This window comes from Trichechus manatus, unplaced genomic scaffold (genome assembly GCF_000243295.1).
Source record: "Trichechus manatus latirostris isolate Lorelei unplaced genomic scaffold, TriManLat1.0 scaffold00021, whole genome shotgun sequence".
NCBI lineage: Eukaryota > Metazoa > Chordata > Mammalia > Sirenia > Trichechidae > Trichechus > Trichechus manatus.
Window position 1 is genome coordinate 8,239,716 of NW_004443957.1, and position 27,643 is coordinate 8,267,358.

General features: G+C 38.9%; 1 protein-coding gene and 1 long non-coding RNA gene across 3 annotated transcripts in view; one reads left to right on the plus strand and one right to left on the minus strand.

The window, feature by feature from the left end:
• Window positions 1-23,712, minus strand: part of COG2 (component of oligomeric golgi complex 2) — a 59,283-nt gene extending 35,571 nt beyond the window's left edge. Inside the window, exons 1-5 of one of the 2 annotated variants that reach the window (XM_004372822.2) lie at window positions 23,489-23,712; window positions 7,093-7,254; window positions 5,699-5,764; window positions 3,378-3,458; window positions 1,529-1,632 (exon numbers count right to left, since the gene is read on the minus strand). In XM_004372822.2, coding sequence (XP_004372879.1) covers window positions 1,529-1,632; window positions 3,378-3,458; window positions 5,699-5,764; window positions 7,093-7,254; window positions 23,489-23,560 — 485 coding nt within the window. In that variant the 5' untranslated portion in view covers window positions 23,561-23,712. The remainder of the gene's footprint in view (window positions 1-1,528; window positions 1,633-3,377; window positions 3,459-5,698; window positions 5,765-7,092; window positions 7,255-23,488) is intronic. The other variant, XM_023728036.1, reaches the window with a different exon arrangement.
• Window positions 23,713-23,821: 109 nt separating this feature from the next.
• Window positions 23,822-27,643, plus strand: part of LOC111819915 (uncharacterized) — a 65,038-nt gene continuing 61,216 nt past the window's right edge. Inside the window, exon 1 of the long non-coding RNA XR_002823480.1 lies at window positions 23,822-23,870. This is a non-coding gene — a long non-coding RNA (uncharacterized LOC111819915). The remainder of the gene's footprint in view (window positions 23,871-27,643) is intronic.

Consider the following 27,643-nt stretch of genomic DNA (forward strand, 5'->3'; position numbering starts at 1 on the left):
AGGGCAGAAGGCAGGACTTAATAATTATCTTAGAATTCTTCATTGTGTGTTTTACTCAATAAAAAAACCAAGACCAAACCTGTTGCCGTTGAGTTGATTCCGATTCATAGCAAGCCTAAAGTACAGAATAACTAGTTTGCTTTCTGCACTCTTGGTTAGTCTGCATTTGCTAGAATTCTATATAAACAGGATCACACAGTATGTATTCTGCACCCAGTTCTGTATTTAAAGCATCCAAACTAGTTTAGAGGGAGAGAATAGTAATTGTCCAAAACAACCAACCCAAAAGGTTAACTCTCTATCGTGAATATACCTACCTCTTCCCTGAATAACCTACTGTGGATATATTACAAATTACCTAAATGTTTCTTGGCATAATGAGCATGATATATTTATGATTCACTTATGTTGTTCTGGTTTTACCCTTTCTACAGACCAAAACTGCTGATCTGAATTAAAGAAAGCTCCTCAAGATGATTCTGACCAAGAAGGAATACAATCTCTATTATATTAAACATGGTAAGCAGAAATCTTGTCTTTAATCCCAGCTCTATTCCTCACTGTGGGTGACTTTTGGTACCTTTATCAGGCACCTACTAGTACCAGACACTGTGGGTGTAATGATGCCAGGGGCCTTCAGTCTGATGGGAAAAGCGTATAAGTAAATCAGTGGTTCCAGTCACATGTACAAGCTCTCTGGTAGATGGCCTGGAGGCCTGAGAGAAGCATAGAGATGGACCATCTAAATCAGAGTGGTCAAGAAAGACTTCCTGGAGGAGGTGATCTTGTAACTGAGTTTTATAAAAGGTAACTTTATAGTGTCTTGTTAGTACATTCTCTCTGTTACAGATTATATTAGGTTACATTCTCTGTAATCATAGGTTACCCAGCTGGTATGTGCAATATAAACTCAGATCAATCTAAGGCTCCTTCTACTGTACCATGGTGCCTCTCTCTAGTTTTGATATGATCTACTCTACACATTTTCTGAGTCACTCACCTACCTAACTGGCTGATTTTAAATGCTAAAGTAGGAAGGTAATAAGAAACTCACGGTACAGCAAAAGAAATGGTCATCTTTTTCTTATTTCATAAGTTTTTCCTTCTTTCTTTATATATTTTGACTAAATGTGTTCTGTACTATTTCCTAAGGATATAATGCTAGCACTTTTTGAAACTTACGATACATCAACTTTAATACTATGGACATGTCTAAAAAACTCTAAGAAAGTTGAATATTATTCCACACCTTGATGATCAACAAGGATTTTGCTAGTCCTTGTGTAAGGAAATCCAAAGATAAAAATCTTCCACAGAAAGTACCCTGCCTCTGATTCCCCCAGAGGTGGTGTGTTGAAACTGTGACCTATACAGGTTTTAAAACAATGTATACTATAAACTTTACTATTTCATGCACTCAACTTTTCTTGAGGTATGCTTAAACTTGGATTTTTTTCTTTGTCAGAAATGAGTTCTAATTAAAAACAAAAATTTAGGCTGGGTGTGGCATTTAGTAAGAAATACGTACCTGCTTGCTTCTAGCGCAGATGTTTCTTTAGAACTTTGAGAATTTAAGATTTTTTCAATTTTCTCAACTGATCTAATAACTTGTATAAGCCTTAATACACACATCTATAAAAGTAAAATTTAAGCAAAAACAAAACAAAAAAAGTTATCATGTTAATCATAACTACTTTATTTCCTCATTCTAAATGCATGAAAGACAAAAGACAAAAGTTAGCTTGGAATATTTACAGCGTTCTACATTTTGAACACATTCACATAACATTTTGAATACATTTTGAATATATTCACATAACACTGAATTCCCAAGAATGCAAATCTTAATACTGGTTTTCTAGAATAAGCATATGTCAATATTTTATTGCAAGTTTAGTTTTAAAAAAGTAGACTTTTTATTTCTCGTATTCTGCATTCTTATTCCTTCTTTTTCTTATCTTAAATGAATGTCCCTATGTGCACTACATTCATTTTCCTAACGATGTTTTAATTTTCATTTCTGATCGTATGTATCCTCGGCCTTTATATGTGTGTGATATGCCTAAGTGTCAAAACAAATAATCATGTGAGTGAAAGTCAATGAAGACACATTACACAAGGCAAATATTTGATAATGCTTTGATAAGCAGCTCTTCAGAGGGCTGTAGAAAGGTCGAGGAATAATACAAAAACTCTCATCTTTAAAAGAAAAAATACACAGTCATTCATGTAACAAATAGCTACTGAGCACTTATTATGTACCAGACATTCTTCTAGACATTGGGACATGAGTGAGTAAAACAGGCAAAAATCTCCTGCTTTCATAAAGCTTATCCTCTTTTCTAGAAACATACTATGTTCTTTAATTCTTTGGACAAAAGCTGAGAAGGGATCCAAAGAATTAACAAGCAGGTCTCTAAAACAGACTTCTCTCCTTGAGATGTAAAAAAGGAATGCTAATAAACCTAGAAAAGGTTGGAAAGAGCACCAGGCCAGAGTGAGAAGTCTTGAAATCTAATTTCAACTCTGCCAAGATAAAATTAGAATAATGAATGAAATCAGAAAATAATACTGAAGTACAGAGACAGAACCACTGAAAAGTAAAGGCAGTGCACACAGAAGTATACATAAGGGGAAAACAAACAAATGTGGCAGAATGAGAAAGCAAAACTCTACTTTTTTAAAAACTATAAACCTGCAGTAGAACATTAAAATCATTTGCTTTAGAAAGCCAATTAACTTCCTACTCTCTGAAGTATGAATAAGAACACCTTCTTTACAAGGTTGTTAAAAAATAAAATGCTTGTTAAATTTTAAAGTGCTTCACCGATGTCAGTTATTACTGTGTCCTCTTTTGAAAAATGAGGAATTTCAATTTAGTGACCATTTGGGTAGCTGTAAAATTCTTTTACTTCAAATAGATAACATTATAAAGCATAAATACATACATGCAAAAGAACTTTGAGGAAAAAACAGTTTCATAGCACTGAAAAGTATGAGAAGACACGACAAGAAAGCTTTTAGCTGGTATATAACATGAAATCTAAAGTCTTCTTTAAAAACATTAATGCTGCCATGAGTAAATTAAAGTACAAAAAGAATATGCAATTTTCTTTTTTAAAAAATTAATTACTCTACACCACTCCTCTTATTATCTGGACTTCAATCAGACCAGCAGTGAGAAGACTTGGGCTGACTCTGATTCTACCCCTCACTAGCCTTGCTGTGCTACTGTTTGCTAAAATGTAAGAGAGACATCACCTTTCTTCTCTGTATAGTTGCCAAGAAGAGTAAATAAAACCATATACGTGAGAATGCTTGTAACTATAAGGTGATATACAGAGTCAATGTTTTAACCTTACGGCACTTGAGTATACCTTCTTCTTCCTAATGTCTTCTTGTTTAGACATTCGTTCATCTACTGCCCGAATTCCTTCACTCACAGATGATCTAAGACTCTTTAAAAGAATAAAGAAAAGGTACTGTAGAAATTGTTTTGTAACATTATAAAATTTACACATTTAACTCAATGCCACAAAACTTAATATCTACAGGCCAGTCTTATATATATATTGGCAAAAATACAAAACATTATTTAGACACGTTTACTTTTCAGGGAACATAGAAAATTCAGGGGTAAAATGACATATAAATGCAAGGTCACACAGGGTTAACTGCCAAAAGAATAATAATATATACACAATGAATTTCATAAGTGGTCAAGGTAGAAAAAGGATAATCTGAGTTAAAGTACAGGCAAATTTCATGAAGGGGATGGACTTGAGTTGACTTTGGAAATCTGTGTATGCTGAGAGGAGATGATGCAGAGACAAAACGCAGGAAAGCAGAAGTGAGTCTGACATATTTAGTGTCAGTGAGGCACACACCTGGGTGCACCAAGGCTTCAGTGTGGGAAGAAGTAGAAATGGAGTCTGATACATGGTGAGGGTTTAAGTTTAGGAAGACTTTGATTTGATAAAGTATTCAGATTCACAGATTTTGGAGAACTAAAGAATTCTTAAGCACTGATACACCTTGATGAAATCGTTCTTCTGGGAAAATTAGGAATCAAAAAGGGCTAAGGAAGAAGATGGTCAGGAAAGGGAGAGGTTATAAGTGGAGAAACATGTCCAGAAGCTAATTAATCAAGCCAAGTACGATGAGATAACTAGGAATTAGATCAAAATGAACATAATGGAAACAAACAATAAATGGGGCAAATCACAAATTCTATAGAAAGGATGGATCATTCAGTTAACAAATATCAAGAAACTACTTCTTGAATGCCAGCCACTATGCTAGCCAATGAAGGCACAATGGTGAACAAAACAGAAACAATCTTGTCCCTCAGTGACACTAGAATCTCAGAGCAGCTTTGTGAGTTAGTAGAAAAAAGGAAGGAAAGGTCTGTGGCTAATTGATTAGGGAAAAGGTAGCTATAAAGGCAGAATAAGGGAGGGGAGATGGAACTGGTAGTTGGCAAGGTAGCACCAGAGCCTGTGTGTGTGAGAGTAAACGACAAAGTTCACAGCAGAAGTCAGGAGAGCTTAGAGAGAAGAGCAGAAGGCTTAAAGGTTGAGGCTTGGGCACCACCACACCTACAATGCCGGGAGTGGGAAAGGTGCACTGAGAAGAAGAGGAAAAGTCCCGCAGAGGCTGTGTGGAATCATACAGTGCACCACAAAAACCATTTTCCTTCAACTCCAAAGAAAAGTACTTTAACAAGCTGTGTATGTGTGTTGCTTTCATTTAATCAAAAGAGACTTAAACATTTGAAAATATTTCCTACTTCAAGGCATAGCTCAAGAATTAGTTCCAAGAATTCTTTCCTGCCTTCCCTGCCTCTGGACTCCTAAGTTCTGATATTTCTGCTATTTTGTTTTTTCCCCAGCACTATACAGGCACTGAATATTTACTTATATCATATACTAGAGCCTTCTATGGGCCAGGCGAGTAAGGCCATGCAAGCTGCTGATGATCCTGCGGTGACAAAGATAGTATAATACACTAAGTTTAATGACAGAAACAGGAGTGCTAAGGGAGTTTAGAAGCAGAGCCCCAACACAGACTGGAGGTGGGGGAAAGAACAAGGCAGCCCAGTTTTCTGTGGGAAGTGATGCCTGAGTTACGTCTGCTGTTCATCCAGACGAAGCCCCTGTTGCCAGTAGCTTAGAGGTGGGGAATCCCATTCCCATAACAGGCATTTTCTCAGGGAAACATTAAAATATAACACTTAATAAGTACTACATTATTTTTATCTTTCAGTTATATTATAGGTTAAATAGCTTTTGTGGATTGGTCTAGGTAACTAACTATGAGTAAAATATTGCTTGAGAAAATACTTTTAAAATTACAAATTTTTAAAATATAAGCCATTTGTAAGTTGGGGAGCACTTACAGGAGTGATGTGCCATTAATAAGCTGAATTTTCACATAGCCTTCTTCTACTCCCTGACAATTTAAAGCTGTTTATTCTGAGAATCTGTCATCTTCAAACTAAACATGCTTTTTAGGTTATAATAAAGCATGCAAAAGAGAGAATCATTTATAATTTTTTTGGGGGGGTATGGGTGGGTACTATAACCACTGACCAAAAAAAAAAAAAAAAACCTGAAAGATTAAAGGCATTCTTCTTTGAGGAAGCACACAAACACTTCAAGCTCTGTGGTAGACTCTGTAGTATTACTTGAGAACTTACCAGAACCTCTTCTCGTAATTGTCCCAAAGGCACAGAAAGCTGATTGAGGGCTTTGTCCATGCCAACCTAAAGGCCAATCACGTTGACATAAGCACATTGCAATCAAGAGTAACAGTTAAGTATCTATTTAATGATCACCAAACCAAAAACCTGCTGCCGTTTTTTAGTCAATTCTGACTCATAGTGACCCCTACAGTACAGTGTAAAACTGCCCCACAGGATTTTTAAGGAGCAGCTGGTGGATTCGAACTGCCAACCTTTTGGTTAGCAGCCAAGCTCTTAACCACTGTGCCACCAGGGCTCTTTAATGATCATAACTGTACTGAATTTAAGTTTTTCTTTTTGTATGACAAAAAAGGACAATCATATATCACTAAGAAATTAGTTTAATAACAGAATCGTTTTGTCATAAATATTACTGATAGAATACGAAAAAACTTTATACATATGAACACTATAGAAATAAGGAAAGTCATAATAAATGAAATCCTCCTCATGCACAATTTGCCTTTGGATAAAATTTTTAAATGAATTTGAAAAATATTAACTGGAGGTGAATAGCTGTCTATAATTTATGATTTTCAACCAGCTGATGTGAAAGTCTGATCTCACAAGCATTATCATAACTCTTGAGAAAAAATTCGAATTAAGTAAAACAGAAATAAAATTTCTAGCTTTCTAATCCTACTAGAACATTATCTTAGTTGTATATTTCCCAAAAGCAAACATGGTTCATTAAGTTTAGTGCTTTTTGAAATTCTAACAAAGATGGCTAATTTCTGTACTTCTTTGGACAAACAGATTTAAAGAACAAATTAAAATATGAGCAAGAAGGCTAAAGGCACACTTTGCAAGTATTGAAATGCAAGGATTTCTAAATTACTTTTGCAAACAACTAATCCTGTCATCACAAACCATTCTTTCATTTTTCTAAAACCAAATCTCCTAAAATTAATACTGGCCAATGTTCCCTCAACCTAGCTCTGGTTAGCACATGTACCTGAAAGTAAATTAAGTATTTCCTTAAGAATGGATGATATTTTCTCTTGCAAATTAGTCTAAATCAGTGAGATTTCAAGGTAATCAGTAAGCAATTAACAAAAAACAACCACTCTGATATTACTATTCTTTATTTTTCACTAATATTTACTACCTCATTGAAAAAAAAAATCAAGCTAGAACAGTTTCAAATGAGTAAAAAATTAAAAAAAAAAGGTACATCTAAAAGTCTGGCTGTTTTATTAATGAGGTAAGTGATCTCTCCAAGTACATGGGAAGAAAATCAACTAAAAGGTTTCTAAAAATACTCAGCATTTTTAAGAGTAAATATGAATGAGATAAAGTATGTGTGTGCAAATGTATGGACCGGTAGGAAATGTGGACTTGAAGTTTACCAAGTTTGTGGAAAGGTTGACAAAATCTGCATAATCCTTGTTGATGAGTTCAACCATGGCTGTCTTAAGAAGTTTATAGTAGAGTTCAAGATCATCTCTAAGTTCTTCCAACTGGACCCGTTTCCTACAGTCAGACACAAAATGATCAACATCGAAGTCTTCCTGAAAAATAAAACCAGAAGGAAAAAAATCATTGCAATGACATCACATTTACATATGAAAATAAAATGAGGAAAAAGAGTAAGAGAGAAATCCCATTCCATTCTTTTCTAAGGCTATATTGCTAAGTTACACAAGATAACATAAAGATGCTGACTCACTTTCTAAAGGTGCCAAGAAGGGGGCACCTAACCAACAGCATTCTTTACTGTTGCCTAAACGCTACAAAAGAGTTTATTTTTTAAATAGGCTCTTCTCAAAATGGAAATAGCTTTTTTTTTTTAAATTTTAAAACTAATGAATGTTCAATGGAAAAAACTTCAAGCAACACAGAATTATATGATAGAAAGTAAAAAATCACCCACACTAGATGTTCTAGAATTAAAAAAACATACAAACAAAAAATTTCCAAGTAGTGGTCTCACAGGATTAACTATGCTTGCTGTTTCCACTTTGTAACATTCTGATGCTTCTGGTTTGCTGAACAAGTTTATAGCTAGAAGGTTACTGTCTACTTCATCTGTGACTTTGACCACCACTAGTGAGCTGTTTGGTCACCAAGAAATAGATGGGATGATCCTCAAACTTGGTTAGGTCACGTCATGGTTTGAATTATGTCCCCCAAAAATGTGTGTATCAATTTATTTGTCTGGGCCATGATTCCCAGAATTGTGTGGTTGGCCTATATTTTGTGATTGTAATTTTATGTTAAAAAGGATTAGGGTGGGATTGTAACACCACCTTTGCCCAGGTCACATCCCTGATCCAATGTAAATGGAGTTTCCCTGGGGTGTGGCCTGCACCACCTTTTCTCTCTCAAGAGATAAAAGGAGTATCTTTGGCTATGTGTATTTTCACCAAAAAAAATGGTTGAGAAGTTAGAGGGTTGATAGGTTGTGGGGTTGTTAACCAATGTCATAAAACAACACGTGTACTACTGTTTCATGAGAAACTATTTTGTAAGCCTTCACCTGAAGTACAATTAAAAAAAAAAAAAAGAGAGAGATAAAACGAAAGGGAAGCAAGCAGAGAGTTGGGGACCTCATACCATCAAGAAAGCAGTGCCGGGAGCAGAGCGCGTCCTTTGGACAAGCGTCCCTGTGCTAAGAAGCTCCTAATCCGGGAGAACACTCAGGAGAAGGCTGAGAGAGAGAAAACCTTCCCCTGGAGCTGACACCCTGAATTTGGACTTTTAACCTACTTTACTGTAAGGAAATAAACTTTTCTTTGTCAAAACCATCCACTTGTGGTATTTGTGTTATGGCAGCTCTAGATAACTAAAACAGGTCACTTGTACTTATTATTGTTAATTATATGCTTTTATTAAACATTATGTAAACCAACGAAATATGAGTGCAATAAGAAAATTGTTTTTGCAAAAACTAAGGCAGATGCTTTGGACAGACTTGAAATAGTCAAGTTGCTCTTTTAAATTAAGTATGGGGAGATAACCAGACACCTGGTGGGGAGGGCATAGAAGGGTCATACAAATCTAAAAGCGTACTATACCCAGACTCTTTGCAAATGCCATTAGGTTCTCACTCAACTTAGAGAAACTGAAACGGAATGCAAGAAAGACTATATGGAAAGCTAATCAGCAGAACCGACTCCGCAGAGAAAAGAACTTGGCATCCAACCAGTGGAAAATAAATGTATACATACATGCTTTAAAGTAAAATGTTAATGTCTGTGTGTCCCATTCCTTAAGAGGACCTATTTAAATGGATTTTTTTTTTTTTGATTAAGCAACCAAATACCTGCCCTAATAGTGTCAAATAAGAGGCCTTCTTACCAAACCTTAATTTCTCAGCCACCTACTGAAAAGTCATCTGCTCCTTTATCCGGAGCCAGAACTAGTCTGGAAATTTTGCTTCCTGAGACTACCTCAAGAAACATCTTACACTAATAGCTACATAGCCTATCATAGAAAGAAAACAGGAGAAGGAATCAGCACAAAGTCCTGGCCTTGCTACTGACCAGCTGTATGACTTTAGACAAACCATTTATCTGCCTCAGTTAAATATTCTTTAAAGTTTCCTCCACATCTGACTTTCATGATGCTACTGTAAACTATACAACACAGCTACAATGAAAAAATACTGTTGGGCAATATTAGTAGTCAACTTTCCAATTATTTATTTATTTTCAAATAAACAAATGTTGCACAGCCTAAGACCCAAGTTAATTAGAACATCTGTAAATACTGGATTACTCAGCTTTTGGTGTGACAACACACAACCCCAAACCCACAGTAGCTTATAACAACAGACACTTATTTTGTTGACCAGAAATACTTTTACTTTACACTGTAGATTTATTAAACATTTAAAAATAAAAAAAAAACCCTAAAACCTATACATTTGTGGTCAACTGATTTTCAACAAGGGTACCAAGACTACTCAATAGGGAAAGAATGGTCTCTTCAATAAATGGTGCTGGGACAACTGGATTTCCTCATGCAAAAGAATGAATTAATAAAAATTAACTCATAATGGATCAAAAATTTAAATGTAAGGACTAAAACTATGAAACTCTTAAGAAGGAAACAGGTAAAAATCTGCATGACCTTGGATTTGGCAACAGTTTCTTGACAACAAAAGCATCAGAAACAGAAACAAAAAATACAGATAAATTAGACTTCATCAAAATTCTAAACTCTTGTGCATTAAAAGACACTATCAAGAAAGTGAAAAGACGACCCACAGAATGGGAGAAAGTATTTGGAAATCATTTATCTGATAGAAAGAACTCTTACAATTCAACAATAAAAAGACGAACAATCCAGTTTTAAAAATAGGCAAGGGACTTGAATACACATTTCTCAAAGAAGATACACAAACGGCCAATAAGTGCATGAAAAGACCCTCAAGATCATTACTTATTAACCAGCTGCTGTTGAGTCAATTCTGACTCATGGTGACCCCATTTGTGTCAGAGTAGAACTGTGCTCCATTTTCAGTGGTTGATTTTTCGGAAGTAGATTGATCACCAGACCTTTCTTCCAAGGTGCCTTCGGGTGGACTCAAACCACCAACCTTTCAGTTAGCGCTGAGTGTATTAACTATTTGCACCACTCAGGGTTTCCCACTAGGATGGCTATTATCAGAAAAATGGAAAACAACAAGGGTTGGCAAAGATGAGGAGAAACTGGAACCCTCATACTTGCTGGTGGGAATGTAAAATGGTGTAGCCGCTGTGGAAAACAGTTTGGTGGTCCCTCAAAAGGTTAAACACAGATCTGCCACGTGACTGAACCATTCTACTCCTAGGTATATACCCAAAAGAACTGAAAACTGGTACTCTAACAAACACATGTACATACATATTCATAAAAGCATTATTCACAATAGCCAGAAGGTTGGAACAGTTCAAATGCCCACCAACAGATGATCGGGTAATCAAAATGTAGTGTATCCATACAATGCAATATTACTTAGCCATAAAAAGGAAGTACTGATACATGGTACAACCTGGATGAACCTTAAAAACATTATGCTAAGTGAAAGAGCCTTGTATGCATTTGAAAGCTGGACAATGAATAAGGAAGACTGAAGAATCAATGCATTTGAATTATGGTGTTGGGAAGAACACTGAATATACCCTGGACCGTCAGAAAAACGACCAAATCTGTCTTGGAAGAAGTACAGCCAGAGTGCTCCTTAGAAGCGAGGATGGTATGACTTTGTCTTACATACTTTGGACATGTTATTAAGAGAGACCAGTCCCTGGAGAAGGACATCATGCTTGGGAAGGTAGAGGGGTCAGTGAAAAAGAGGAAGACCCTTGATGAGATAGACTGACACAGTGGCTGGAACAATGGGCTCAAACACAGCAGTTATTGTGAGGGCAGCACAGGACTGGGCAACGTTTTATTCTGCTGTACACGTAGGGTCACTATGAGTTGGACCTGGCTCAACGGCACCTAACAACAACAAGTGAAAGAAGCCAGACACACAAAGGCCACATACTGCATGATTCCATTTATATGAAATATTCAGACTAGGAAAACCCATAGAGAATGCAGATTAGTGACTGCTAAGGGCTGGCAAGGAGGAGGTAGGGAACAAGTGCTTAATGGGTACGGGTAGTTTTCTGGATTGTTGAAAATGTTTTGGATCTAGATAGAGGTGGTGTTTGCACAACGTGAATGCACTAAATGTCAAGGAATTGTTCACTTTAAGATGGTTAATTTTGCTGTGTGAATTTCACTCAACTAAAAAAAAACTGCTTATTTGAGATAAACAGCTCAATAATAACATTCTCATGTTTATGATATTTGTGCTATTTAGTTAGACTTAATAGCAAATCAGCATATTCAGTATATCATGTAGCTGTGTGGTGATAACTTTCTGCAAGGAGAGGAGAAGGGAGAGAGAGGAACAAAGCATACACAGGGTTTGCCAGACCCTACATCTAGTATGCAGGAAGGAGGGAAATCAGCGTCCTTGCAGCTACTGTTTCTGCTCTTTGTATGAAATGACAATCAGACTCTGGAAAACGCAAGAACTCCTAGAGAGGTAAAGGAGACTACCAATGGTTATATCCCTTTTCTGCTACCATGGTGAGCAGTAGCAGAGTAAAAAATGACACTTACATGATGGCAAGTATTTAAACAGTTCAACCCACATCCACAGTCATAGTACTAATAACTTATAGAAGCAGATACTCCATACATAATCTTCCAGATAGCACAATAAACAGAAACAATATGGTTTAATGGTATTTTTCAACTACCCAATTAGAAACTGACAAACCTATATAAGCCATTTTTTTTCCCCCAAGTAACTCACAGGTCCCTGCTACCTAGCATTATGACTTAAAAGACTAATTTTGAAATAAAATTACTCGTCTCAAAAAAAAAAAAAAAAAAAAAGAAGTTAAACACAGAATAACCATATGATCCAGCAACTCGACTCCTAGGTATTTACCTGAGAGAACTGAAAACATATGTTCACACAAAAACTTGTACATGAATGTTCATAGCAGCGTTATTCATAATAGTCAAAAGTGGAAACCCAAATATCCATCAGCAGATGAATGGATTAACAAAATGTAGTACATACATACAATGGAACATTACTCAACCGCAAGAAGTAATGAAGTACTGCTATATGCTACAACATGGATGAACCTTGAAAACATTGTGCTAAGTGAAAGAAGCCAGACAGATACTGTATGATTCCGTTTACAGGTAATATCCAGAACAGGCAAATCTAGAGACAGAAAGTAGATCAGTGGCTATAAGAGGATGTGGGGAAGGCAGAATTGGGACTAACTGCCAACAGGTATGGGGCTTCTTTTTTAGGGTGATGAAAATGTTCTAGAATTAGATAGTGGTGATGGCTGCAAAACATAGTGAAAATACTAAAATCCAGTGAAATGTACTCTTTAAAACGCTGAATTTTATGTTATGTGAATTGTTACCTCAAATATTAACAAGTAAAATGTTCATAAACATTAAAAATTCTAAAGTAGATGAACTGTACTTTCCCGAATGGAATACTGTTCACTTTTGAAAGTAAGCTATTTTAATAAAAAAGCAATTTTTAGAGTGGATTTTTTTCTTTTGTTAAAATACATGCTTCCTACTATGTCTGAAAAACTAGACGGAATCAAGAATAATGCTCTGTAAAGCACAGAAATTAGAGCAAATACAGTTTCTCTTTATACTCAGAAGTATTTCTGATTTGAACCCAGGTAAATAAAGTTCAAGCCCCCTGAATGGCTAGAAGTTTATCAACAATGTACAAAAGGTGTTGGAACACAGGAAAATAAATGAGCAAAACAGACCAGCTGAAAGAAATTTAAGAATCAATAACTACAGTAGCAGTGACATTAATTGAATTTAAAACCAAATAAAATTTAAAGGTTTAGCTGCTTTAATAACCGACTTTGTTCAAGGATGGCAAACAATACAAGAGAAGTGGGAATTAATCATTTAAAGCTTACCCAAGACCCCAATATCTTTAACACTGAGAAAATTTCATAGAACTTTCAACAGATCAAAATTCTCTAAGCTGCCTCCTGCTGAATGCCAAGAAGTAAAATGTTCCTCACATAAATGGAATTATAAAATCTCGAGCCACTATAGTGATAACAGAACCAAACTTCTCCCAGAAACCATCACTTTGTATTCACAATGATGGGAAATACTTATAAAAGAGGGCGCAAAGTTTAAGACATGATCTCTGCCCTCAAAACACGTACTATCTCACGGAGACAAAAATTAATATAAAATATTAAGTGCTAAACTGTGCACTGAGTAAAATAAGGGTTGAAAGTAGTAAGAAATTAATATGATCTGTGTGGATGTGAGAGTGTATGTGAACGTGTACATGTGTTTCAAACCACTCCCAAAGGCTAAGGACTACAGAGATGAATAAATGCCCTTGTATATTCAATAAATAGGTTTAAAAAATAAGTACTGGGGATGCAGCAATGAAAAGGAAAGGCAGGGTGTCTGTTCTCAATAAGGATATATTCTAGGGAAGAAATGTCAAAATAAACACGTAAATAAACAAGCATGATATTAAAGAATAGTGATAAGTGCTGGAAAGAAAATAAAACTGAGTACTGTGAAGGTGAGTGGAGGAAGGGAAGTACTTTAAATTGGATGATCAGAAAAGCCCCCAACAAAGCAGTGACATCTGAGTTGAGATTTGAATGACACAAAGGAGCTAGCCATGGGGGAAAGTGAGGGAAGAGTGTTACTGCCTGAGGGAACAGCCTGTACGGTGGGGGGTGGGGAGTTGTGGGGGGGGGGGGGTGAAATAACTCTGGAGCTGTTCCCTCCAGCCTCTGCCCTCAAATCTAGTCCTGCCTCTGACGTTGGGGTCCCTACTGCACATGACACAGCTAATCTGGAAGCTAAGGTCATCTCCCTAGGTCTAAACCTTTACCTGGTAACCAAATTATTCAACCTTGAGAAACTGAAAATTTAGCTCAAGAGTTCTTTCCACCATCTATGAATAGATGATCTTGAAAGTATGCTGAAATGATCACTTAAATTCTAAGGAACATATGTTCTAATGGATTAATCGATTTTATGTCTAACTCCTTTAATATTATACCTGTTATTTGACATTACAGGTAGTCCCTGACTTATGATGGGATTCCATTCCGATGACTCCATCGTAAGTCGCTTCTGATGTAACTTGAATGCCTCTTTTTTTGTTTTCATTATTACTGTCTTTATTATCAGTATCTTTATAAATCCAATCTCTGAATATCTGCGAGTGAACACCTGAGAATGATGACATCAGCAAATTAACGCACAGCAGTATTTTATGTAGTACATATTACTAACAGTAAGATGTACAAAAATAAAAAGACAGTCATAAGTGCAGTTTGTCGTAACTTGAATCGTAAGTTGGGGACTGCCTGTATAATTTATGAAAAGGCAAAGAAGATCTGTAACTGGCAAATTTATTCATTCATTTAACAAATATTTGAGTACCTAATATGCATCATTCCAGACGATTTTTTCTCTCTCTTCTATTCCCCCCAATTTAACACTAATGATAATCCATGGAGTGTTTATCTTATTTTTCAACTTAATTTCTTGAGCTATTTAGTGAAATGACCTAGTTCCAAAGTTCTCGACTCTGGCTGCATATCAAAATCACCTGGGGAATTAGAAAAAAAAAAACAAAACAAAACAAAACTCAAGCGCCAGTTTGCAATTAGTTTGTTTGGTTAAATTCTCAAAGAAATTTGGTATTAAATGCTATACCCCAAACCAAACCCACTGCTGTCGAGTCAGATTCTGACTCAGAGGGACCCCATGGGATTTCCCAGGCTGTAAATCTCTACGGAAGCAGACTGCCACATCTTTCTTCTGTGGAGCTGCTGGTGGTTTCGAATCGCCAACCTTTCAGTTAGCAGTCAACTGCTTTAACTACTGCGCCACCAGAGCTCCTTATTAAATGCTATAAGACTGAATACATAAAACAAAAACATCTATTTACATCATGCTTCTTGCTATCTAATTTCGAACAAAGAAATATCAAAATTAATAATCAATACCCCAAAGGGCTATGAGTTCAACATCATTCAAGTGATAAATTTTATAACATTGCAAGAAGTGAAACAGAAAACCAAAAGCAAGAACAATCCAAATAACTTTTTGCAATACACTATTACCAAGCGCCAATCAAACAAACTGTTTAGGTCCAGTAATGACACTTACATGATATCATCAAGAAAAACATATCACATAAATAAATTTTGTATAAAATGATGTGTATTTGGTGAGTGGTGTCTGGGGTCTTAAAAGCTAGCAAGTGGCCATCTAAGACGCATCAATTGGTCCCAACCACCTGCAGTAAAGGAGAATGAAGAACACCAAAGACACAAAAAGAAAAGTATTAGCCTAAGAGACAGAAAGGGCCACATAAACCAGAGACTTCATCAGCCTGAGACCAGAAGAACTGGATGGTGCCCGGCTACCACCAATGACCGCCCTGACAGGGAACACAATAGAGAGTCCCTGATGGAACAGGAGAAGAGTGAGGTGCAGAACTCCAGTTCTAGTAAAAAGACCAGACTTAATGGTCTGACTGAGACTGGAGAAACCCCAGAAAGCATGGCCCCCGGACTCTGTCAACCCAGAATTAAAACCATTCCCGAGGCCAATTCTTCAGACAAAGACTGAATGGACTGTGGGACATAAAATGATACTCGTGAAGGGTGTGCTTCTTAGCTCAAGTAGATACATGAGACTAAATGGGCAGCTTCTGTCCAGAGGTGAGATGAGAAGGTGGAGAGGGTTAGGAGCTGGCTGAATGTAAGTGGGAAATCAGGGGTGGAAAGGAGGAGCGTGACGTCACAGTACAGGGAGAGCAACTGGGGTCACATAACAGTGTATGTATAAATTTTTGTATGAGAGACTGACTTGAATTGTAAACTTTCACTTAAACTACAACAATAAAAAAATAAAATGAAGCTTAGCCTAAGGTCCATATATAGGAAATCAGATAAAAAATTTTGTAGCAGTCTCAAATACATTATTTATGTCTGTATCACACTGATGCTGAAGAAAATTCAAGCTTCTCTTATGGTCAAATTCTGAATCTATAACTAAGTATTTTAGCTGCTGTGAAATGATGGTGTGTCACAGTAGTGCAGGGCACCAACAACACTGGATTGCTATGCTTTTCATTTCTATCTGCTTTTCAGAGTTTTTCTCTCTTCCTTTTCTGTCAGCCATTATCTCTTACTGCTGTCAACAAGACTACCTAAATAGCCCACCTTTTCCTTCCTGTCGTATTTGTTACAACCTATAGACTATGACATTGGTGAAAAACAAGGCTCTAGGAATTGAAAGAATACCAACTAAGACGTTTCCACAGACCAATGCAGCTCTGGAGGTGCTCACTCGTCTATGCCAAGAAATCTGGAAGGCAGCTACCTGGCCAACCGACTGGAAGAGATCCGTATTTGTGCCCATTTCAAAGAAAGGCAATCCAACAGAACGCAGAAATTATCAAACAATAACATTAATATCACACACAAGGAAAATTTTGCTGATGATCATTCAAAAGCAGTTGCAGCAGTACATCAACAGGAAACTTCCAGAAATTCAAGCTGGATTCAGAAGAGGGTGTGGAATGAGGGATATCACTGCTGATGTCAGATGGATCCTGGCTGAAAGCAGACAATAACAGAAAGACGTTGACCTGTGTTTTATTGACTATGCAAAGGCATTTGACTACGTGGATCGTAACAAATTATGGATAACATTGCAAAGAACGGGAATTCCAGAACACTTAATTGTGCTCATGAGGAATCTGTACATAGGCCAAGAGGCAGCTGTTCAAACAGAACAAGGGGATACTGTGTGGTTTAAAGTCAGGAAAGGTGTGCGTCAGGGGTGTATCCTTTTACCCTACTTATTCAGTCTGTATGCTGAGAAAATAATCGAAGAAGCTGGACTATGTGAAGAAGAATAGGGCATCAGGACTGGAGGAAGACACATTAACAACCTGCAATATGCAGAGTATACAACCTTGCTTGCTGAAAGTGAAAAGGACTTGAAGCACTTACTGATGAAGATCAAAAGACTACAGCCTTCAGTATGGATTACACCTCAACATAAAGAAAATAAAAATCCTCACAACTGGACCAATAAGCAACATCATGATATACAAAGAAAATATTGAAACTGTCAAGGATTTCATTTTACTTGGATCCACAATCAACACCAATGGAAGCTGCAGTCAAGAAATCAAATGACAAACTGCATTGGGCAAATCTGCAACAGAAGATTCTTTAAAGTGTTAAAAACCAAAGACGTCACTCTGAGGACTAAGGTAGGCCCGACCCAAGCCATGGTGTTTTCCATCGCCTTATATGCATATGAAAACTGGACAATGAATAAGGAAGACCAAAAAAGAACCGATGCCTTTGAATTACAGTGTTGGCGAAGAATATTGAATATACCGGGGACTGCCAGAAGAATGAACAAATCTGTCTTGCAAGAAGTATAGCCAGAACGCTCCTTAGAAGTAAGGATGGCAAAGCTTCGTCTCACATACTTTGGACATGTTATCAGGAGGGACTAGTCCCTGGAGAAGGACATCATGTTTAGTAAAGTAGAGGGTCAGCAAAAAAGAGGAAGCCCCTCGATGAGACGGACTGACACTGTGGCTTCAACAACGAGCTCAAGCATAATGATTGTATGGATGGCGAAGGACTGGGCAGTGTTTGGTTCTATTGTACACAGGTGGCTATGAGTCAGCACTGACTCAACGGCACCTAACAACAACAGCAACAAATAGACTAAGAGTCCAGATCACTAAGCTTCTTAGAAGTTCTTCTAGAATAAGAGATGGCCCTCTATCCCTTCCCTCCTAGTAAAATGCATGAGCTTCAGCCTAGGGACGTGTGACATCTTTTGGGTCTTGATTATATTCCAAATATCACACTTCCCACTTGTGGCCTCTGCAAAGGAAAGTGTTACATTATTATTTTTCCAGTACTGAAGCCTGGGAGTCAGGAGGTATAGGCTGTGGTTTGTCACAACTAGCTGTGTGACTTTGGGGAAATTGCAACACCTCTGGCCCTCAGTTTTCTCACCTGCCAACCAGAAAAATTTATGCCCCTGCCCCCTCGAAACATAAAATCTCAAGAGTTGGAAGAGACTGCGAAGATCATTTAGATAAGCATCATTCCATTTCACTAACAAGGAGACTGAAGTCCACAAAGGCTAGAGATTTTGCCTAAAGTCAAGCAGGCAACAAAGCTGCCTACCTCCAGATCACTGCAATGTAATCAACATGAAAACACAAAGGAATCATTTTTCTCTTGGACACACTTCCTGTTTCAACATTCTTAATTCATCCATTTGGTATAGGGAGAAGCCTCAATTACTTGTTTATCTTCTACTTGTTTTTTAACATATTGTAGCTGCTCCATCTAAGATACTCCACTGGTCTCACTCCTTCGAGAGCATGGAAGAATTTGAAGAAAACAAGATAGAAGTGAAAGATCAGTCCAAAGGACTAACGGAACACAACTACCATGGCCTCCACCAGACTGAGTTGAGCACAACTAGCCTGGCTACCACCGACTGCTAACAGGGATCACAACACAGGGTCCTGGACAGAGCTGGAGAAAAGTGTAGAACAAAATTCTAACTCACAAAAAAAGACCAGATTTACTGGCCTGACAGAGACTGGAGAAACCCCAAGAGTATGGCCCTGGCCACCCTTTTATCTCTGTAATGAAGTCACTTCCAAAGTTCACCCTTCAGCTAAAGATTAGACAGCCCCATAAAACAAAACAAGACTAATGGGGCACAACAGCCAGGGACAAGGACTAGAAGGCAGGAGGGGAAAGGAAAGCTGGTAATAGGGAACCCAAGGTCAGAAGGAAGAGTGTTGACATGTCGTGGGGTTGTTAACCAATGTCATAAACAACATGTGTATTAACTGTTTAATGAGAAACTATTTGCTCTGTAAACCTTCATCTAAAGTACAATTAAAAAAAAAAAAATATTGTAGCTGCTGATTGTCACCATAAAGAGGGCTCCCAATCTCTCTTTTTCATTAAGAAGGTATTGTGCCACCCCAGAGTTGCAACAGCGCCACTAAGAAGTGGAGGTTGTAGAAACATACCTGGAACTAATGAATAAAAGTTCAACGGAGGGAGATTTTTGGCTCAGGATAGAAACTGCTTACCAATAAAAATCATCCAACAATGGAATGGACTGCTGTGAAATACTCCCAAACACTTCTAAAGTTTTCTGACTAGGCAGGCGTACTCGAGCAGAGACTGACTAGTCACGGGTTAAACACAAGATCGGATATGCATTTTGAAAAGAGCACTCTATTTGTAATGTAGAAAAGGGCAAGAATGGATGCAAGGAGAGTAGTTAAGAAGTGATTATAGCGTAATAAGTGTATGAGATAGTGATAACTGGGAAGGTAGGAAAAGAGGGGAAGGAGATGAAGACAAGTAGATGAATTCAAGAGATATTTGGGAAGTGAAATCCATAGGGCTTGACAATCAACTGGATATGGGAGAGGTGGAGAGGGGGGTTATCAAGAATGACTCCTGGTTTTGGAAGGTAGAGCGCTGCAGTACTAGAAGAGAGTTAGGTCTGAGGTTGGCCGGAACTCACAAATTCAGTTTGAATCATACTGAGTTTGAAGTCCCTCTGAGATAGCCAAGAAGAGATGCCGACAGGAAGGTGAATATATGTGACTGGAGATCAGGACACATTTGGGCTAGAGATAGCAATCTGTGTCTCCTGCCTATGGGTTACCTAAGGAAAGCATATAACATGTGAAAAGCAGAGGACATATGACTGAGCCCTGGAACCAACCATTTAATAGCTTTGAGGCCCTGGAACCAACCATTTAACAGCTTTGAGGAGGATGATTATGCAAAAAAGACAAGAGAGGTAAAAAGGAAACCAGAAAGCAACAGGTCTTGGAAATCCACTGAAGAAAGCATCTGCTCTGCAAGAGGTCAAGTGAGAAGACAGAAAAACGTGTGCTGGATTTACTTACATTTAGTTAACCGTTGTCTGTTTGATGAATGATGGGGCCAGAAGCTAGAATGAAGTGGGTTTAAGAGCAAAAAGTGAAAGAATATAACCAATGTCACTGAACAATTTGTGTAGAAATTGTTGAATGGGAACCTAAACTGCTGTGTAAACTTTCACCGAAAACACAATAAAGTACTATTTAAAAAAAAAAAAAAAAGAGTGACATGAGAAACTAAAGATAACTCTTAACATGGAAGAGAGTGATAAGGCAACAACTGGAAGTTGGAGGGTCAAGTGGAAGAGACTAAAATAGGAGTATGTTTGAAAGCCAACAGGAAAAACTGTCAAGAGGAAGAGGATAATAATAACAGGTTCCTGAGAAAGCAAGAGGGGATGGGATCCAAAGCACAGGTGGAGGAAAGAAAGCTCTCTACATAAGACACAAGGACAGAGAGAGGATGGGTGCAAATACAACAATGTATGATTGTTATCAGCAAGATGAAGGAGTTCCTATTTGATGGCCTCTGTTATTTCTGTAAAACAGGAGATGAAGTCATATGTTGAGACAGAAGTGGTAGGGCAACTGATGTGACCTCAATAGCATTCTACGCAAATGGGTCTAATTTATCTCTGTTAGCATGCCACCTTTTCTCTTCTACTACGAATATCCCATATCCTATTACAATTATTAGTTGGCTGTCAACTCTAAGATTTCTGTACTTTTTTTAAGCTAACAAAGCTAAAGGTATGATGCTGCTACCACCCCTGCTCCAAGTGATTCTTCCATCTGCCATTTCTGCCTTTTGATCATCTGAATCTTTCATAAACCTGTCCCCTCCTCTGCATTTCTCATTAGATCTCATAAGGACCATTGAAATTAACAGCCTTTTGAGATCAGTCAGCGCCAATGTTGACAATATCACCATGTCACTGCCTGCCATAAACGACTATAGCTACACAGTAAATACTGCATCAAGCAAAAACTCTTCAGTGTATTATATAAGATCCAACACAACTTGCCACCCCATCCCATCTACCTTTCCAGTCTCGCTTCTCACTTCACTCTTCCATATTTCAGCCAGTTTGGAGTAAGTACAGTTTCTCAGAACACATGTTCTTCATATCAGCATGCTCAAGGGCCAAAACCATATGTTATTTATCTTTATAACTTTGACGTTTAAATTGCTGGCTGGCATACAATAGGTAATAAATGCCTGCTGACTGAATGAACAACCACTGTCATTACGGTGGCAGACCCTCATCATCTTCAGCACATTAATGAAACAGTTTCCAACAACAGACTAGATTTCAAGTAATCTCACCTAATGCAAATCTCTCCTAATGCAAATCCGATATTCTCTAATTCTATCTAATTACAAAAATGTGTTGGATAAGACACAAATGTAGAAATATAACCTAGACAGCTGCACATAAGCTCTCCACCCATCCTTTCAGCCAAGGAACTATAACTTAAAAATTCTCTTCGAAGGAAACACAAATTGCAAATAACCTTTATCTCCAGGTCCCACCTAGAAAATCAATAATATTTTACATAGAACAGCTGTTCTGTGTATTTTTTTCTACATATGGAGTAGTCACTTTATTAGTACTACAAATTGCATGGTGTATTCAGAGGTTTAAGGGACAGGAAAACACATGGCTTTGCTGGCATTCCAGCCACTCTTTCAGCTGGCTCCCTCTCCTATCTCTAAGTTCTCTTTTAGAATTAATATTTTGTGATTTCTACTTCCTGAAGCTGCATTTACCAAAGGCATTTTGTCATGTCATAGTGAGAAAGGAAATGGGGCTAGAGTCAAAAAGATGCTAGTGCTGGGACCAAAGGAAGTCTGATGAAGTCAAGAGATGGACAAGTTAAGATATTTCTGTACTTCTGGATTCTTAAAGTCAGAACAATGTTCCTGATCTCTGTGTGTGCCCTTTCTCCTTCCAATGCACCTCTCCCAATAACGGGTCCTTAGTTCGTTCTTTCTACCTTTGCTTCAGGGTACCTCTTAGTCAGAGAGTGGAAAAAAGAGGTTCTGAACCAGAGTCCACTCAACACCCTCTTTTGGACATTGTACTCCAGTTACACTTCTACTACAGTGGTTTAGCAAGAACATCAAAGACAAGAGTACATTATTCCTAGCTCTAGATGATTCTCACATATTAAAAATGTTATGGCCACACCAGAGAGGATCCAGATATAAATGCCTTTTTAAAACCAGAGTTTTGGAGATGTGCTCTGAATGCAAATACAACAAAGAGATAGACTGATCAGCCTAGAGAATGAAAAAAATTTTTTTGACTTAAAAAATCATTTTAAAAAAAGATAAATTCATTTGTTCAAAATTTTAGATACTACTATGAACCAAAACTTTTAAATTTTCACAATAAAACTAGCTATTAAGTGGTGTCAAAAATCCCAATCCTTAGATTTTGGATGGCTTAAATGCAGACTCAGAAGGATACACCAAATAAGTAGCCAAAGTTCCTCCTACCTCTGATTCAAATCCTGGACATTGCCAAGGCTGTACCTGATGAACCTTTATCAGTAAAATGTTTCCAGTTTACATTTATTTTCTGTAAGTTTGTGTCCTACAGTTATCTGCAGGCCAACTTCAGGTTCACTTTATAAAGAGAGGTAGGGCAACTTGAGGAAAGCAGAAAGTTTTGCTTTGTTGAACTGCAACAAAATCCGTATGTATATTTGAATCTTTCAAATATCTAGTTCTAGAGGTTTAAAATGAATGTTAAAGCTTTAGATTAAGTGCCTTTTTTTCCGACCCATCCCTAGGGTTGGTACACAGTTTCAGAGATTCGTTTAAGTAATTCTTACTGAGCTCCTACGTGCAAGGCAGTGATCAAACAAGATTCTGCCTGATAAGAGGACTGGCAATCTGACTACACTGCATAGTGACAGGGTTGGGTATATACCAAGGATTTTAACACTTAGCTCAAAACCACTTGCCCAGAACCTTCACGCCTTTTCACCCAATATGCAAGATTTCACAGAAGTGCTTTCTCGGGGCCACATCTGTCAAACCTGAGGCCAAGGATCTGGCCAAGAGATTAACTGCGAAGTGCAGAGAGGTCCCCACCAAGGCCCCGTCACATGGCAGGTCCCGGGTCCCACCCTGGCAGACACTGGGAGGGGGCGTGCGCGGCACAGGACGGCGGCAGGAGCAGAAGCCCCGGGAGAGGGCCCAAAGGTCACAGGAGGGCAACCCAGGGAGCCCCAACGCGCACCTTCATGAACTCATCCTTGTCGAAGCAGAGCGTGTCAGGACCCTTGGGCAGGTTCATCCTACTTTTCTCCATCCCGCCGGCCGCTGCCTCTCAGCGCCGAGACACAGGCGAAGCGAAGGAGCAGAAGGCCACGTACACAGACGCGGCGGCCGCGGCCACGGCCAGCTTCCACAGTCCAAGAGGCAACGCTTCCGCCAACATGGCAGCGCCCGCGACGCAGCCAACGAGCGAGGGCGAGGGGCGGGGCCTCCTCTGGGCGTGGCCAAGAGGGGCCCTGGGCCTCCGTCGTTTGGCCCAGCGGAGCTTTGCTGCCTCTATGCGGCGGGAGGTGGCACTGCTGCCTGCGCAGGGAAATCGGCAAGAGGACGTGGCTGACGGGCAGGTAGGGGGCTCCTCCCGCCACACCATTCCCGCTGGGAAAAGATACGCGTGCGGTGCTGTCTCAGGGTTTTTCCCCGGAGATACTCCCTTTTTGTTATGCCCAAAGAAGTAGTCATGGATGAATGCTGCCCCTTTGGTTCTCAGGCCTCTGTTCCACTTTTCGGCCCATCATCTTCTTTTTCTTCCTCATAGCACCGTGCATAGTCACTTCTGCCGCCCGCCCGGGCACTGAAGCTCCGTGGGAGACGCCCAGGGCCTGCGCCCTTAGCCTCAGCTCCCAGAGGCTCGTTGTAGCCTCTCCTCCCGTGGGCTCAGTTACAGGGAAGTTACAGGAGCAGGATTTGGACAGCCCCGGACGCTCTGGGCAGTTCCCTGGTCAACTTGAGGCTCAGTTCTAGTTGGCCAGCCAACTTTGGGCATTCACCGTTTTTAAAGACAAAACAAAGCAGATACATATATGTGTGTATATTTTTAATTCGAAACCAGGAATGGGACAATTTTTGTGTTTTTGGCTATTATTGGTGCAATCATTCCTATTTCTCAGACTTTCTTCTTAATTTCTCCACCCCAATTTTATTCTGAGTTTTCCTTTCTTTTTCTCTTCCCTTGCTTTATCTCCTTTTTGTCCCTTTCTCTAACGGTGAATTCCATGGTCAAATGATGATGACACATTTCTCTCTTTTTCTCCTTGAGACTCTGGCAACTCAAACCACAAACCTCACTTCACACTCTTCACCTTTGGAGTCTTCCTTTCCTATAGCTTTGCTTTTATAAACTTCTAGGCTGCTGCTCTCAATGCCGTTTTCTCATTTTCTCGCTGGAGATAACATTAGCCCCATGATACTCCTTAAAAAGAAGTGAGGCAGAGGATGGTAATGCCTTAACATGATACCTATTTAACATGAGACACCTGTGTTTAAAACCAAAAACCAAACCCCATTGCCGTCAAGCCTGACTCATAGCAACCCCATACAACAGAGTAGACCTGCCCCATAGGGTTCCCAAGGTTATAAATCTTTAAGAAAGCAGACTCCACATCTTTTTCCCACAGAGTGGCTGGTGGTTTGAACCACCAACATTCTGGTTAGCAGCAGAACTGTAAACCACTGCGCCACTAGGGCTCCTGCCTGTGTTTCAGGTTACCCCAAAAAGGAAACTGGTCACTTTTTAATGGATATAGAATCCAAAACAATACAGTCGCTAGCACTGGGCCTGGCAAGCCTTATTAAAGAGAATATTCCCCACTTCTGTCTAGAAAAGGTGATGGGCCAGGGACTGGGCTGCTGATTGGAGCTATAGACTGTGGTGGTGGTGCAGTCCACCAAAGCCAGAAGCAGTAGGAGAGACCCCAAATGCTAGCAGATAACCCTGGTGGGGACAAAGGCAAGAGGCTCTCTGGTTAATTTTATGTGTCAACTCGGCTAGGCTGTGGTGCCCAGTTGTTTGGTCAAACACTAGTCTAGTTGCTGTTAAGAAATAGTTGCATATAATTAAATCAGTTGGTCTTAAGTGAAGCAGATTAGTCTCCATAATGTGGGTGGGCTTCAGCCAATCAGTTGAAGGCCTTAACAGCAAAAAGAGAGTTTTCCCTAGGATATGTTCTGCCTCCAGACTATAAATAGACTTTTTGCCAGAACTTTTTTAACTCTTCCCATTGCCTGACCTGCAAGAATTTCCAGCCCATCACCTGACCTATGGATTTTAAACTTGCCAGCCCCCACAATCATATGAGCCAACTACTGAAAATAAATCAATCACTATCTATGTGTCTATCTACCTATCACTGGTTCTGTTTTCTAGAGAAGCCTGACTAAGAGAGTAAACCTTCCTGTGACCTTTCCACCCCCAGAGGACACTTCTCTGGGTTTTCATCCAGAGCTAATGTTCAACTGGTACACACCATTTCAGCCATGCTACTTGTTAAATATTACAACACCTCCATAGTAGTGGGTGAATGGCCTCTGTCCAGAGCAGGCTCAGTGCTCCCCTGATGCCCTCACCCCTTCCCCGAGACCTCTGTCCCAGCCTCCTGATCCAGCTGGTAAGGATAATGCCTGGCTCAGCTGGGGTCCTCCAGCCACCTTTTGACTGGCTAGGCCTGTGCTGTTAATATTTGTCTATTGTTAAACACTTGAATATTGGCTCTGGTAATGATACCTATTTCACTGGATTTGGGAAAAGATTAAATTAGAAAGTGGATATAAAGTACCTAGTCAGTGCAAAACATAATAAAACCCCCAAAAAACCAAACACATTGCCATTGAGTCGATTCCAACTCATAGCAACCCTATAGGACAGAGTAGAACTGCCCCATAGAGTTTCCAAGGCTGTAAATCTCTACGGAAGCAGACTGCCACATCTTTCTCCTGCAGAACGGCTGGTGGGTTCAAACTGCCATCCTTTCAGTTAGCAGCTGAGCACTTTAACCACTGCACCACCAGGGCTCCTCAAGACATAAAGAGTCCCTATGTACTAATTTTCTTTCCCTTTCCCTAATCTCTACCTTTCTTAAGAATGAGACTTTAACAACTTTTCTGTCTTTTCATGTCTCTCTCATATTCTCTAATTTTATTTTTCTTGTCTTCATTTTTTATAAAGCATGTGCCTGCTACTTTATTCCTAAGTAAATATTAACCCCCCTTTTACTTTGCATCTCTGGAAAATTCTTGGTTCCCTATTTTCAGTGGCATTGTGACAGGCCCCTTTCTTTCTTCCCACTCTCACCTATTTATAGTTTTCACACTTTTAGTAGGTTTGCTAAAGAACATTCAAAAATTGCAGAGAGAAATATCATGCTCAGGAAATTTCATGTAGGCATTTTCCCCAGTAATGATCACTATATTCTCACTCTGATTTTCTCCTGAATTATGCTATTAAAGCAGCTGAATCTTCCAATGGCCACCAAAGCTGCCCTATTCCCCACGCAGGACAGGGGGCTTTCTGTTTTTAAATGAATCATGCGCTTGACTTAGGGCTAAGTGTATGAGAATGCATGTGAGGGCAGGATGGACTGTCATCAGGACCTCCCTTTGGCTTGGAAAGCTCATAAAAATGAACTGTCAAAGAGAAAAATTAATAACAAACATCTTAATTTGATTTTAAGTGTTTTTCTTACCCACGAAACCGAATATTAACCGTAAAAATTCCCGACACAAAGTGAATCCTGCCTGCAGCTTTGCTGACCCGTTTTTTTTCACCCATAGTTGCTAATCGATTTTCTTTTCTATTTGAAGAGTATTCAGTAGCAAAATTATTAGCAACCAGGGCAGGGACCACCTAGTAATCTGGTATCCGTTTGTCTCAGTAAAAGGAGAAGGACAGGGTTCCATCAGTCATCTTAAGATTAGCCAATGGTTGGTCTTCTATTCTTCTCCCTGTTCTCTTATAAGCTTCATTGTAACTAGCCTACTTGGAACCTTTTGCTTTGCTTTTAGTGATCCCTACATGCATACAGAGCATATAGAATAGAGTCCGCGGAGGATACGTTCTAAGACCCCGGTTGATGCCTGAAACGGTGGATAGTACTGAATTCTATAATACACTGTGTTTTGTCCTATACATACATACCTATGATGAAGTTTAATTTATAAATTAGGCACAGTAAGAGATTAACAACAATAACTAATAATAAAATAGAACAATTACAACAATATACTGTAATAAAAGTTACATGAATGTGGTCCCTGGGCCGGATGGAGCAGGACAGCTTGAGATTTCATTTAACATTTTCAGACTGTAACTGAAACCACGGGAAACAAAACCACGGATGGGGGC